Genomic DNA, 14,248 nt, shown 5'->3' on the forward strand with positions numbered 1-14,248 from the left:
TACTGCAGAACTGTGGTTTAAACAGGGCAAAACGTAGATGGGTTAATCAAGACAAAGGCAAACAGGTGGTGAACACTAGCACATGCAATAGAGAGGGTAAAGGTTATAATGTCAACAGGCTCTGAGACTGTGAGAAGTTGTAAATTTAGCATTTTAATTGGTTTATGAAATTATGCTAATTATGGTCATATTCCCATTTTGTTGTGCAAATGAATACTTTTTTCAATATTCTGCTAGCTAGAATGAGTCTGTATTAAACAGCTTTGTCATACTTTTTTTTTATCTGCATGCAGAGAAACAAAAGTATCTTTTGCCTATATTTTTTAATTCATCCATCCACCACAAACTGAAACATGTCGCAATGCGCTCTGTAATTCTGAGTAAATCAAATTTAAAAGAGAAAAACAGCATCCTCTGTGTGGCCTCTCATAAACTCTTCTATAAAGCCACAGCGCTCATGTGCAAATTACGACATGATTCAATCGTCCCTCCCACCAAACAAGAGTCTTTCAGCAAGAAGCTCATTTCCCTGCTGGCTTGGGTGAGGCTTGAACTGTATTCAGTCAGAGATTTCTCCAACAAAGGCATTATTCCATCTGACCTCGCACTGAAGCTGACATCACTGTTTCCCCCACCCCTACCCAACAGTGAGGGGCTTTGCAGAGAAAAACTGGTGAAAAAACTGGCTTTGCCAAACTGCGTCACACATTACACAAGGAATTAACAGCTTAGTCTGAAGACAAAAGCCAGGGCTTGAACTACTTGTTTGGTCATAGCACTCAAAGATTAAATTCTGCCTATAAAGTTGGCCTATTTTCTAAACACGTTATTGATTTTATTGTGAACGATTAATCGGTGCATAGTTAATTATTTATCTAATAATTTTTCAATCTAAACGTCATAACTTGATCTTAACATTAAATTAATTCTCTCTGGTGGTGAGTGCCAGACTTCAACAATAAATCTGTTAAACTCCTTTAACTGCAAGTTTGCATTAAGAGGTGGAACCTCCATTCAATCAACTACCGATGGATAGAATCAAGTCCACGCTCTACATTTCTTCAGGAATTCAAATAATCAATTTTTCCAGATGATGAACAATAAACCATGATTTATCCTATTTAAAAGAGTTTGAAGATTTAAAACGACAGACAACAAAACTGAAGCACGGCAGCTTTTAGTAAAATGCATATAATTAACAGCAACATTATCATCCATTGATGTGAACACTAATATAGTTCTAGTTCTTGTTGTGCATGGATCTTTACTCTATTTTCCCAAAGTGCAACAGCACTACATTGACAGATCAAACTAGACAAGTGTTTCTTAATCTGACTTGCTATCCTACAAACAACATTTGAGTTCCTCATACTCACTATGGCGACTCTTCTTCTCCGGCAGAGGTGGAGGGCTCTGAGGGACCTGTGCGTCCTCAGCAGAGCCAAAGTGTCCCATTAGTTCTCCAGGGTTCGAGGGTGGCATTGAAGGAAATAGGGGGAATGACTGGGTCTGCATGTCCTCATCAGAAACATTGTCATATTGAGAGTACAGTCGTTCCACCTGAGGTGGAGGGGGTCGCCGTTCCTTCTTTGGGAGAGCGGGCGGGATTGATTGAAGCTGAACAGGGGAGGAGGATGATTCATTGTGAGACTCGGGGAGCGGGCTCAGACAACCCCCTGTGTGCGCGGGAGGGTTCTGGTCAATGCTAGACAGGTCCTGATGCAGGAAGTCATAGTCGGGGTCATAGCTCTCCGCTGTGTCTGAGTAAAGCAGTGGACAGAATAGAAAAGATAAAACTCATCGATATATTTAAACCACTTTTGGGCCGTGTAGTCTGACAAGTTATCGTTACAAAGTAGTTTTCTCAACAATGATTTAAACACTAACCTAGAGTCTCGCAGCTGGTGTTACGAGAGCACTGTCCGCTGTCCTGCTCCAAAGATGATAGTTGTTCATCTGACTTGCTCAATATGCTGATGCTGCCACATGGGGACAGTCGTGGCGATTCCCCTCCATAGGAGTTACTGCCTCCTGAAAAACGCCTCTGTAAGGCATCTGCCTCATATTCCTTTAGATGAAATTAAGAACAGTTAACCTCAAGAAACAATCAAACTTTAAATATTTATTCAACTTAATGTTTCATACCGGTATGGCTTTTTCTCTTCTGTATCAAAAACATTTTAAAAAAATGTCTGTGGACACCATGACTTTCATTTCTTGGACAAAAACAGTTGAACTGTCCTTCCAAATTAAATTTTGTGATTCACAACTTATTTAAGGATCAGTAAATAATGGAACAATTAAAAACAAAACAATTGTGAACTATCTTTTCAAAAAGCCACCCTATCTACTGTATATACACCTAATATGTAAGGGATAATCAACGGCTAGCCATGTATTAAAGGATTTTAAATGCACGATGTGGAGGCAAAGAACCGCCTGATGCAAACTGCATTTTAAATTTTAATTTTACATTTTAATGCATGGCTAGCAGTTGATTATCCTGCTTATTCCATGGTCATTTGCCAAGTTACAGACCAGTTAACACTAGTATAGCACTTTGCAGCACTATATTTGACAGAATGGGTAAAATGCAAAAAAAAAAAATTTGTCAGTTAGCTCTAGAATTCTGCCCACTTCAGATCAGAGAGAGATGAAATAGTCCCGTAGATTTACTTTTATTTGAATTAATTATAGTATGTTTCTCTATTAATTACCGATCGAGAGAGAGAGAGATGACAGTTGTGTGTACCTGCGTGTTGTGTCTGTGCGTCTCTCTCTACAAACAAATACATCAAAAACTGCCATTTTACCATCGTTGCTGAGGAATATAATGTAGCGATCTAGTATCTAGGCAACTTTATTAATAAAAATCATGGGGAAGCCTTCACAACAAGTTTATGTGTGTGTGCAGTGCAATCTGCAATCTCTCTCTCTCTCTATGTATGTGTGTGTGTGCATCATGTGTGTGTGTGTGTGTCTATGTTGGTTGTTAATTACCAACAAACCATTGACTGATTTTATTATTGTTTTTTTTATCTATATAATGAATGTCAGTAAAGTGCAATGTTGTTTTGGACCAAAATGAATTTAATTTTATTGTCAACAACAGACATTAGGATGAAGTAAATTATTTATTTTTGGATGAACTATCTGTGTCTATCTTTAAACGTCAAACTCAGCAACCTTTCATTGCACTAAACCAGACTAATTCCGAGAGGTCACTAACGATCAGTTTTTGGGGAAGAAGTCTTGTGAGCCACAACACTGTCATTTAAGGCCACATCAGGCTCTTATGTCACAGATTGGAGCATCAAGGGAACATCAAAATCTTACCTGTCGACAGATACCAATAGGAAGACTTGATCCACTAGTGGTACGACTCATTGGTGCAACCACAGCAATTCTTGTGGGAGACGGTGCCGACTGACGCTTCTTTGGGGGAAGAGCTGGTGGACTGCAAAGGGAGAGTTTGTTTTAGCCAATACTAGCATCCAAACAGATGTCATATTGACAGGTAAATTGGTCTCATACAAGATGTCACTCAAGAAACCTACAGACAAATTCTGTGTTAAGAAAATCTGCAACCAATCCTAAGCCACCAGGAACATTTTTGCAAATCAAAAATGGGATCCAGCTTTGGAACCACAAACCACAACTTCATAAATCAATCATTCAGTCAGTCTGGTTAGTTGCTCTGTTGTCCCAAAACAGCTGCTAACAGTGAAGTCATACAGCAGAGCGACTAGCAGAAGAACTGACTCATAGTGAATGTAGAGTATGTCTGGCTGACATTTACAAATACCGATTCATTTTTGAATAACCAGTCTCAGCATACCAAGTCAGATTTTAAATGGTTTCAACAGACGAGAGGCTCGAATGGAGATTAAATAAGGTTCTTGCTATGAAGGGAAAATATAAAACACCTGGAGGATCTGTCGTAATTCTAACACAGTCATTTATTTTAACAGTCTGACTGATGTAAGCTCATTTTCGGCTGTGAGCCGAGAGACTATTGGCCATGAAAGCATCTACATGCCATTTCAGTGAGCTAATTCTGCTTCACAGCACATTTGGGATTTTAAGTCTACAACAACAACTGAAAACAGACAGCGACAAATTTCATTATTAATCAGGGCATTGCACTAGGCATGCAGAACTTTCATCAGGTGTAATGTGCCGTTTAAAAAAAAAACTTGTTTTAATTAAAAACAGTGAGCTGCACGGAAAAAAAGGTATTGATGCAAGTTGTCTGAAGCACGTGAGCATGCTGAATTTATAGTTTCATATTGTCAGGTTGCCACATCGAGCCCTTTCACAGAGTGAGCAATGTGAACAATGTGGTTGAGAAGTTTTTTCACCACAACACAACTTAGACTTTATGGTTATATTCTTATAATGTGAATATTTTTAAAGCAGCTCGTCCTTACGACAATGTGCAGTTAAATGTTGCAGCCTTTTTCGATGTCAAATACTTGATAAACTGTGCAAATACTTGTTTGTTATCGAAAAGCGATTGCAATCATTTTAATAACGCTGGACATCAAAATTTATGTTTTAAATAATTGAAATATGAAATGCTGCATCTAAATCTGAATAGCATAAACCTAATTTATAATTAGCATTTCTGCACATTTGCATTTTGTGTGAATTAACCCTATTAAAGGCACAATATGTCAATTTTTCGCTGTTAGAGGGTGCATATTCAAAACAAACAAAAAAACACAGGTGTAGTTTGATGATGCCGTCACAGAGTGTGGAATCATGGGATTTTCAGTGCTGGAAATCCATTTATCCTTTGCTGAAACGTCCCCGTCATCATAGAGAATGCCGGTCATGGCTGCTTAGCAACAGCAGACGCAACTGGAGCACAAGCTACCGAGCACTTTGGAAAAAAGAAAAAAGCAGCGCGGCTATCATGTGAACGGCCCCTTATAATGCTACTCTGTGTTGTCGTTACCTGTCTAATAAAACAAATAGCATTAGCATACTAAAGCATATTTGGTGTTTCCATGTTTCCAACAAAACAAAACCAGAAATCAAGGGTGTAAGACATCATGACCAGGGATGAGGCACTTTTTAAAATTTCTCTGGATTAAAATATGCTTCGAAACATTTTTGATAATGCAAGTCAGCAAAGTAAAATAATACAAGTCAGCAAAATATATAACACTGCTCTAGCGATTTTTGGATATTTTAATAATAAAAAAAAATGTGCCTTTAAGAATCAAGCTTGCTTTAAATTATAGACCAAAAAAATCTTGCTGCTGAGTGAACAAACCAGGTGGTAGGCTAAAGCTGGCATCAAAAATAATCTCAAACAATAATCTTATATTTCGGAGACAATCTTGTCGGAAGGCTGGAAACACGCCAAAAACATGGAAATGCCAGCAAATAATTCAGAGTCTTTAATGCCAGCGGCACAACCTAATCCTCTCCTGTCTAGACTTGGTATCAGAGTATCCCTTCTTGCTGTTTCTGCCTCTCTTTCTTGTCTCTTTCAGTCTTTAGTGGAGAGCTGACACTGTTAAGTTCATTTCTCAGAAAACAGCCCATATGTCAATGACTGTCTGCTGGAGGAAGCAGAGCCTTCGCTTGCTGAGCCCTACAAAGACCTGAATTCTCAAGAACAGCACTATTTATAGCTCTCTTTCACACCTTTTCTTTTAGGCATCCCACAACACGAGATGGGTTCGTGCAATCATCTGTAGCCAAGACCAGCACTTAAAACATACACAACATGCTGCTGCCAACCACAACACAACTGTGATCTCTAAATGTTTACTGCATGTAATCCAGATAGCATGATAAGATAACACAGCATACTTCATATTTCCTCTTGTAAACTGCTCACCTTGTGAGGTACCACCTTACACTCACTTGTTTCACTGCATAAAGCTTGTAAGACTAAATACACAGTCATTTCTGATCAAAACTATGCCAACTTTTGTAACAGTATGAAGCAGCTAATTTGAGACTTTTTTCATATATATATATATATATATATATATATATATATATATATATATATATATATATATATATATATATATATATATATATATTAATATTAATATATTTATTTATTTATAGTGCTGAACGATGATTAATATTTTTTTATCGAGATAAATCGTGATGATTTTTTGCCATTAATCATATTGTTATACACAAAATTCAATAATGAATTCAAAAGTAATGTATTGTGCACTTCTTTGAAAGTATTGCTATATGAACAAAAGTGCAATAATATTTGATTTGCAAACCCTTTACACACACACACACACACACACATATATATGTGTGTGTGTGTGTGTGTGTGTGTGAAAATATTTAATAACATTTTACATAAAAAAAACATTTTACAGTATTTCACATTTATTTATTTTATATAAAATATAGAATTTGAAAATATAATATATTGAATTTTGAAAATATATTGAACTTTTAATAATATTAAAACACTGTGTGTACTATATATATATATATATATATATATATATATATATATAGAGAGAGAGAGAGAGAGAGAGAGAGAGAGAGAGAATATTTAAAAACATTAAAACACTGTGAATCTATATATTTTTATTTAACAACGTTTATTGTATATATAAACACCATGAAGAATTACTTAGACATTTTCATACCAATGTTCAGGCACTTTAAGTCCAGGTAGGGGAGGTTTAGGAGGGGCCACTTCCTCATCAGGGACATTATTTGGGGTCTCTGTGACCTCAGCTGGGGTAGGAGTATCATTCAAGACGGTTTCTTTCAACTCAACAACAGGGGGCTCTGGAACACTGCCATAATAAAGTTGTAGAAATTAATGAAATAGCAATTCAGCGCTGACACACAACATTGTATTGTAGGTCGACAGCCCAGCTGGTGATGTGCACTGAATTTAAAGGTGGTTTACAACATCACCCACCCCAATTTTAAAGAATTTCTCAAGGAATCAAGTTTTTCAAAAAGGTTTCCATTTACCGTTGTGGACTGGCGACAGGGGGCACGGTTTTGACAGGTGTGGTAGGGGAGGGGTGCTCCTGTTTCTCAATGGCGACTTTAACCAGCTCCTACAGGAAACCACAAGCAAAGTCAGATTTAAACACAGAACTATCCACTAAGAACAAAACCCATGGCTAAATACAGCTGGAATATTGGCAGAAAACAGCTGTCAGACAGAAGACAAGTCATGATAGACAGAGTTCTATAGACTATTAATACCTTAACACCATCCAGCACTGCTTTGATCACAGTGGTGACAGTTGTAACTGTTTCTTTATCTTCCAAATTCACCCCCTCCAGCATCACTTGGTCCGACCAGCGAATGAGGTTTGCAAGACTTTGATAGAGTCGACTGAGACAGGAGGACACTTTTGAACTGGTGACAGATGGATGGGGGAATTAAATATTTAAACAGTTCAGGGAGAAATCATGTTGTTTGAAAGCAGAACAATAAACGTATTCTCTCAGGAAGTTCAAAAACATTTTCACCTGCTTAGTATCTTGCCATCAAGTTGTACCAAGCCCATGATGGCCTCCAGAACTTTGCTAGCAGAACCAGGAAGCATTTCCAAGACCTTCTTGTCCACCGCCATCTTGTCGATAATCGTCTTGAAGTACCGCAAAGCGCTGACCACGTCTTTCTCATGCTCCTCTAATCGACTCGGATTCTAAATGTGGCAAAAAGAGAGTCAGCAAAACCAATGTCTTCAATACGTCCAAAGATAATAACATGTTTATGTGCCTTCAAATCATCCATGTTTTCAGACCAAAAGATTTGTTTCTAAAGCTAATATCATCTACTACCTTGGTCACGGTCTTCTCTGGGGACTTCACGGGCTGTTCTGGTGGTGGTTTGGACTTTTTGTTTGATGGTGTCCGCTTGATTTTGGGAGAGTGGAATTTGTCCTTTAGTTTCATTGTAAATGATGTCAAGTGAGAACGCTGGGATTCTGAAAGAAGACGAAAACACAAAAACACAAAAACACATTATTATGAGGTGAATTAGATCAAAAAAGATAATTTGCTCATTTATAGATATAAATATAATATTTATTTAATATACACTGTTACCAGAATATAAAGTAATTTTGTGATATAGAGCTCTGTGATGGACATTTAATAATTGTATTTTATTGACAGTTTGAGTTAGCTTTTATTTATTTATTTATTATCAAGTAATTATTTTCTTATGTCGTTTGTCATTTTCATAAATGTTTTTTTTTTTTTTTTTGGTTTTATTAATTGGATTCAACTTATTTTATTTCAGCTAAGCAACATTAGCATTAGCTAAGTAAATTTTGTTATCTAATGATAACTCTGTATTTCTGTTTTATTTCAATTAACAAAAACAGTAAAACTTTAGTATAGGGTCCAATTCACACTAATAATTACTTGCTTATTAGCATGTCTATTATTAACATATTGGCTGTTTATTAGTGCTTATAAAGTACATATAATGCATGACATCCATAATCCTACCCAATACCCTAAACTTAACAACTACCTTAGCCGCGTTTCCACCGCAGGAACTTTACCCAGGAACTAGGGACTTTGGCCTGGTACTTGGTGTGTTTCCACCGCAGGAACCAGGAACTAAATAAAGTTCCGGGTAAAAAAATGCCCCTCAGAAAGTCCCTGCTGGCGAGGTGGTACTTTTTCAAAGTTCAGGAACTTTCGGGGGCGGGACTTGGGCTCTAAACATTCTGATTGGTTGAGTTCACGCAGCATTGGTTGAGTTCAACCACCATTTATTCGATCAACATTTTCAAAATATTACTGTTATTGTGTCATGAAATGTAATTTAAAAAGTATTTCAGGCGAGAATGTAGTTGTTTAAAACTCAAATCTGTGGTTTATTTATAAAGACAGTGCTTATTTAAAAATGTGTTTCGCCGATCTCAGAGACGGTAAGCTCCACTCGATCAGCGGGAGCTCAGTCCTCATGTATCCGCAGAGATCAGCCTCATCTCGGACAGATCTTCTGATATGTGCCGCTGGCTCTGATGTCTCTTCAGTGGTTAAACATAAAATATAATTCAGCTGCGGGGTAAATCTAACAGGTTTTCTTTGGTCTGTATTCAATTTATCTATATGTTAAAATGAAAATAAAAAAGGCAAGTCTATATAATATTTCGTTTCATTGCAATGGCTGTATATAACATTACACATATCCCTGAACTAAGTACATTTCTGCAGCTGTTATTATGTTTAAATGAAAACGAAAGGAGGCAGTGGTATTTTATATCCTATTTAGTTTTATTGTAAATATACTGAGGGGAAAATAACAGTAGCCAAAGCAATCTGAGTTCACGCAGCATTGGTTGAGTTCAACCACCATTTATTTAGATCATTTTCAAATATTACTGTTATTGTGTCATGAAATGTAATTTTAAAAGTATTTCAGGCGAGAATGTAGTTGTTTAAAACTCAAATCTATGGTTTATTTATAAAGACAGCGCCTATTTAAAAATGTATTTCGCCGATCTCGTAGACGGTAAGCTCCACTCGATCAGCGGAAGCTCAGTCCTCATGTATCCGCAGAGAGCAGCCTCATCTCGGACAGATCTTCTGATATGTGCCGCTGGCTCTGATGTGTCTTTAGTGGTTAAACATAACATAATTCAGCTGCGGGGTAAATCTAACAGGTTTTCTTTGGTCTGTATTCAATTTATCTATATGTTAAAATGAAAATAAAATATTATAATATAATATTATAAATATAATATTTCGTTTCATTGTAATGGCTGCATATACACATATCCCTGAACTAAGTACATTTCTGCAGCTGTTATTATGCTTAAATGAAACCAAAGGAGGCAGTGTTATTTTATATCCTATTTCGTTTTATTGTAAATATACAGAGAGGAAAATTACAGGATTCGCGTAGTCGCGGACATCACACTCCCCAGTCAAATGCACGAAGTCAGAACTAACTACCAATAATGATGCACGTCCAAAATCAGCGTACCTTTTTTTTTTTTTTTTTTTAAATCAGCGGTACTTTGTATTGAGAAACGCGCGCAGACCTACGTCACCAGTCTATTTGCCTAATCTACCCGGTACTTTACACCGCGGTGGAAACGCAGAAAGCAACGGGTCTGGGGGGAAAAAAGTTCCTGGGAAAAAAAGTTCCTGGTACAAATGTTCCGGGTAATTTCGGTGGAAACACGGCACTTATAAACTATTAATAAGCAGAAAATAAGGGGTTAATTGAGGCAAAAGTCATAGGTAATGGTTAGTTAATAGTGAGAATTGGACCCTAAAATAAAGTGTGGCCACAAAAACTTTAAATGATTTCATTTTTTAAACCATTTTATTGTTAGCTGAACATAACTACATTAACTCAAAGTATTCATGTCATCTTTCGCAGTAATTTAGGCAGCAGCTTTCCAGTTGACCGCGACATCAACCTTATTCTGTATCTTGGGAATACATGCGAGATACAGTGAAATCCTCTTTGACAACAAACTGAATTGGTTACAGTGGGACTTACTGCTCTCTTGGAGCGTGCCGCTCTGGAACAAATTCTGGTGATTACACTATTTTGCAGGCCACAAAACCATTTAGGGGCAATTTATCCTCACACACATTACAGGAATGAAGTGCTCGGGGTTTTCGAGGGTGCTCTGTGAACTTTCAAATCATACGATACAGAAAAAGCAAGAAAGAATCCGACAAGTGAGTTTTGTCAGGATTAACCCGTGTGGATATTAGCTCTGAAAGTTGGGTGTGCATTATTTAGGCTGACGAAACAACTTTCTGAAAAAAAAAAAAACTAAGCCTACAGTTTTGAAAGTTGTGAAAATCATGTGACCTATTTTAGAAGTCAGTGGGTTTTAGTTTACATCTTCTGCGCGACATGATTTACTCATTACTAGCTAGTAAGAACCAGCTGGTTTAAGCAGGAAAGATCATCTGATTTAAATAATCAAAAATCTGGAACTGAGTGAGTCATTGTTAATATTTTAGAACCAGTTTCCTGGAACAAAAAGATTGTGAATGTACATTTAAATTTGTTATTGGTAATCTGACCTCTAATAAAAAAAAAAAAAAAAGAGAACAGCAGATTCATTTAAAATTGCACAGGACTGGAATTACCCAGGACGATGGAAGTTTACTCTGATTTATCTCACAGTAACTGATGTGACTGCTAATCTAAACAGGTTAAATTGCCCATGAGAGCCAACTTCCTGAAACACTGTCTAAGAAAACGCACCGCTCTGCTAATAAAAACACGGCAAACTAATAAGGTGTGCATGTGCTTTCAGAGGATGTGATCTTTCCATCCGCTTCTTGAACCTCACGCAGTGGGAAGTGCAGTCTACTAATTCATATCCTCTTTTTTTACATATCCTCATCTGAAACAAAGTAGTCGACCACAACCTCTGAACTGAATTTTTTTCCCCCCTCTTTCACGCTTTCAAGAACCGTCCTCAACCTCTGGCCACATCTTAACCTAAAGTTTCCACCAACTAGATGAGAAGCTACTAAACACAGAGTCTGGGTTTAAAACATCAATCCATGAAAGCTTCATTAAAGCGTTTATTTTGACTGATCCTTTGTGTTTCATCACTCTCAGTCAGATTTGTGCAACACTGCATCTCCCAACAGCTCTAGGCTATATTTAAATCATAAAAATGGCAAAGTAACAAAGACAACTGAAGATAAAAATATTGTCGGCATGATCTGATAAACTTGAAAAGTGCAAAGAAACTTCTCTTTTCCGTTTCTGACGATTTGGTTACTAAAGCAATGCAAACACCTCTATCAGCTTAAACAAGAACAGTTCGAGAGAGATGTCTGAAAGCAGAAGACAATGGCCAAAATCCTCCTACGCAAACCAGCTTCGACATCACAGGGCCACAGAGATGAACAACTGAACTTCTGACAAGAAAAATACCCACAAGTGATTCAAATTTCTCTGAACCCCCAGAGAAAGGAAGTGACAATGGTAGCAACCTCACAGAGTAGTTAACAGACATTTGGCTTTATTCATAAAAAAAAAAAAAAAGTCACATGCACACTGACTGAGTGCAGAAGAGTAAAACATAAAACTTGCACTGAACAGTTTCTGCACCCCTCTCTCTCTCTCTAATCTAGCCTGACGTCAAATCAAATGATTCAAAACTTATTAAAGGAGCAGTGAAAATTTGCTGTAAATGACTCATCCAAAGGCCATCCAAGATACAGATGAGATAGAACAGATCTGGAGAAATGTAGCATTACATCACTTGCTCACCAATGGATCCACTGCAATGAATGGGTGCTGTCAGAATGAGAGCTTTTCATATTTAAATTACAGCTTTAAAAATGTATTACAAGTATCTTATATATCTATTTATGATAAGATGATGCAGTAGCATAATGCATATCAAAGGTATACTGCGCATGACATATAACGTAGTGTAACATACCAATTTTTTAGTTTATTTAGTTAATTTAGTTAATTTAGAGTGAACTGTCAGCCTATAGTAAATGACTCAAACTTCTCTAAAAACCTCCGAGAAAGGAAGTGACAGTAGTAGTCGTTACTTGTCAGTGTAACTTCTTTCATCAAACTAAAACATGAGAAGAAATCTTCAAGTTAACAGTTAAAGAGTATATCTTCATATAGCTGTACATATTTACATTTGTATATAGATTCGACTGTTCGTAACTATCTATATATCTATCTATCTGTCACAAGCTCGTTTAAACTATACAAGCATTTATACAACACATATGATTATTCAGATTATTAATTTTAACGTATGGGTAAATTACGTTTAAATGCACAGAACAGTAAATTTTGTGGACAGCAGACCATTACAACACACCAAAACACGGTCAGAAAGGGCCAGACAGCAGCACAAAAACCGTTACACAAACTCTGTATAGATTACTAGAAGCACATAACGCAAACTACATATTAAAATAAACAGCATATAGGAGAAAATTTATGAAAACGAGAAGTCTGACAGCTAACGTTAGCTAAAGTCAACAACAGCACTATGAGAAGCGCCGTCCACACCCAAATACAGCTGTCTGAGACAGACTCGTGTAGACATTAATACCAAATATTCTTATAAATGTATTTAAAGACCCGAATATATAATCTAAGGCATTTATATGACGCGTTTCGTTATTAAAACTAAGATAAAAGATAAGATGCTTGTACACTGTCAGTGGCCTTGAACCCGCGTCTGAAGCTAATGCTAACACGGCTAACTGAAGTTCATCTACACATTATTAATACGTTAGATGTAAACAAATGCAAACACTTACCTTGCTTGCTGTCTATTTTTCCAGACATTTTGGTGACTGTTAGTGTGCTGGTCACGATTAGCAATCGAAAGATGTTCGTTTCTCGCCGTTATTCCAGCATCTTAAGGAGACAGACCGGTCGATGTGGTCCTGGTCTGTGTGTCTGTGTGTGTGGATGGAGGAGGCAGAGCCAAACACACACACACACACACACACACACACAGACAGACAGGCCAGCAGTAGATGATGATGATGATGGTGAGTGGAAGTGTGTGATTTCTGCAGTACTGTCGCCTCCATACGGTGAAAACAACACATTGACAATGTAAGCAAAAGTGGAAAGAAAACCATTATATTATATTATATTATATTATATTATATTATATTATATTATATTATATTATATTATATTATATTATATTATATTATATTATATTATATTATATTATCCCGACAAATATAATATATGTATTAACATAAAACAATTTTGTGAAATAAGTGACTGAAACAAAGGTTTAGATTTACATTTCAGACATTTATATTTCTGACATTATCTTATCTTGATCCCCACAAATATAATATAATATAATATAATATAATATAATATAATATAATATAATATAATATAATATAATATAATATAATTATGTATTAATATAACACAATTGTGTGGAAAATGACTGAAACAAATGTATCGATTTTTTTGTCAAACATTTATATTTTTTTCATATATTTTGGACATTATCTTATCTCATCTCATCTCATCTTATTTTATCTAATCTACCATTTCATACAGTCGATTGATGATTAATATGAGGAAGGGCAACAACTATTACTACGTGATGGAGCCTAGAGAATCTCCCTAAAATTCAAAATATGTGGCAAAATGCCCATTTGAAATTTTGTCTCATATTTACATCACATAATTAAGACATATCACACGAGCTATAGGCTAAGTTTAATACAAGTGCAAATGCGATACTCATACAACAGTTAATTAAGA

The 14,248-nt window shown here is 36.4% G+C and overlaps 1 protein-coding gene across 1 annotated transcript; it reads right to left on the bottom strand.

Moving 5' to 3' along the window:
• Window positions 1–1,244: 1,244 nt before the first annotated feature.
• On the bottom strand, window positions 1,245–13,461 carry LOC113069725 (rap guanine nucleotide exchange factor 1-like). The gene is made up of 9 exons (XM_026242844.1): window positions 13,267–13,461; window positions 7,807–7,952; window positions 7,492–7,670; window positions 7,222–7,378; window positions 6,982–7,070; window positions 6,645–6,797; window positions 3,337–3,457; window positions 1,888–2,068; window positions 1,245–1,760 (listed from the first exon to the last, which is right to left on the bottom strand). The coding sequence occupies exons 1-9, from the start codon at window positions 13,292–13,294 to the stop codon at window positions 1,345–1,347; spliced, it is 1,470 nt and encodes a 489-aa protein (XP_026098629.1). The 5' UTR covers window positions 13,295–13,461; the 3' UTR covers window positions 1,245–1,344.
• Between the last annotated feature and the right edge of the window lie 787 nt (window positions 13,462–14,248).

This window comes from Carassius auratus, unplaced genomic scaffold, assembly GCF_003368295.1.
Source record: "Carassius auratus strain Wakin unplaced genomic scaffold, ASM336829v1 scaf_tig00002420, whole genome shotgun sequence".
In the NCBI taxonomy this organism is placed as follows: Eukaryota; Metazoa; Chordata; class Actinopteri; order Cypriniformes; family Cyprinidae; genus Carassius; species Carassius auratus.

Bases quoted from the DNA above. Each gene is read 5' to 3' on its own strand.
- LOC113069725 (XM_026242844.1), bottom strand. From the start codon at position 13,294: ATGTCTGGAAAAATAGACAGCAAGCAAG. The intron at 7,379-7,491 runs GTGAAAATGTTT...ATCTGTCACCAG, and splicing joins GATGGCAAGATACTAAGCAG to TTCAAAAGTGTCCTCCTGTC. The intron at 7,071-7,221 runs GTATTAATAGTC...GGTTTCCTGTAG, and splicing joins CAGTGCTGGATGGTGTTAAG to GAGCTGGTTAAAGTCGCCAT.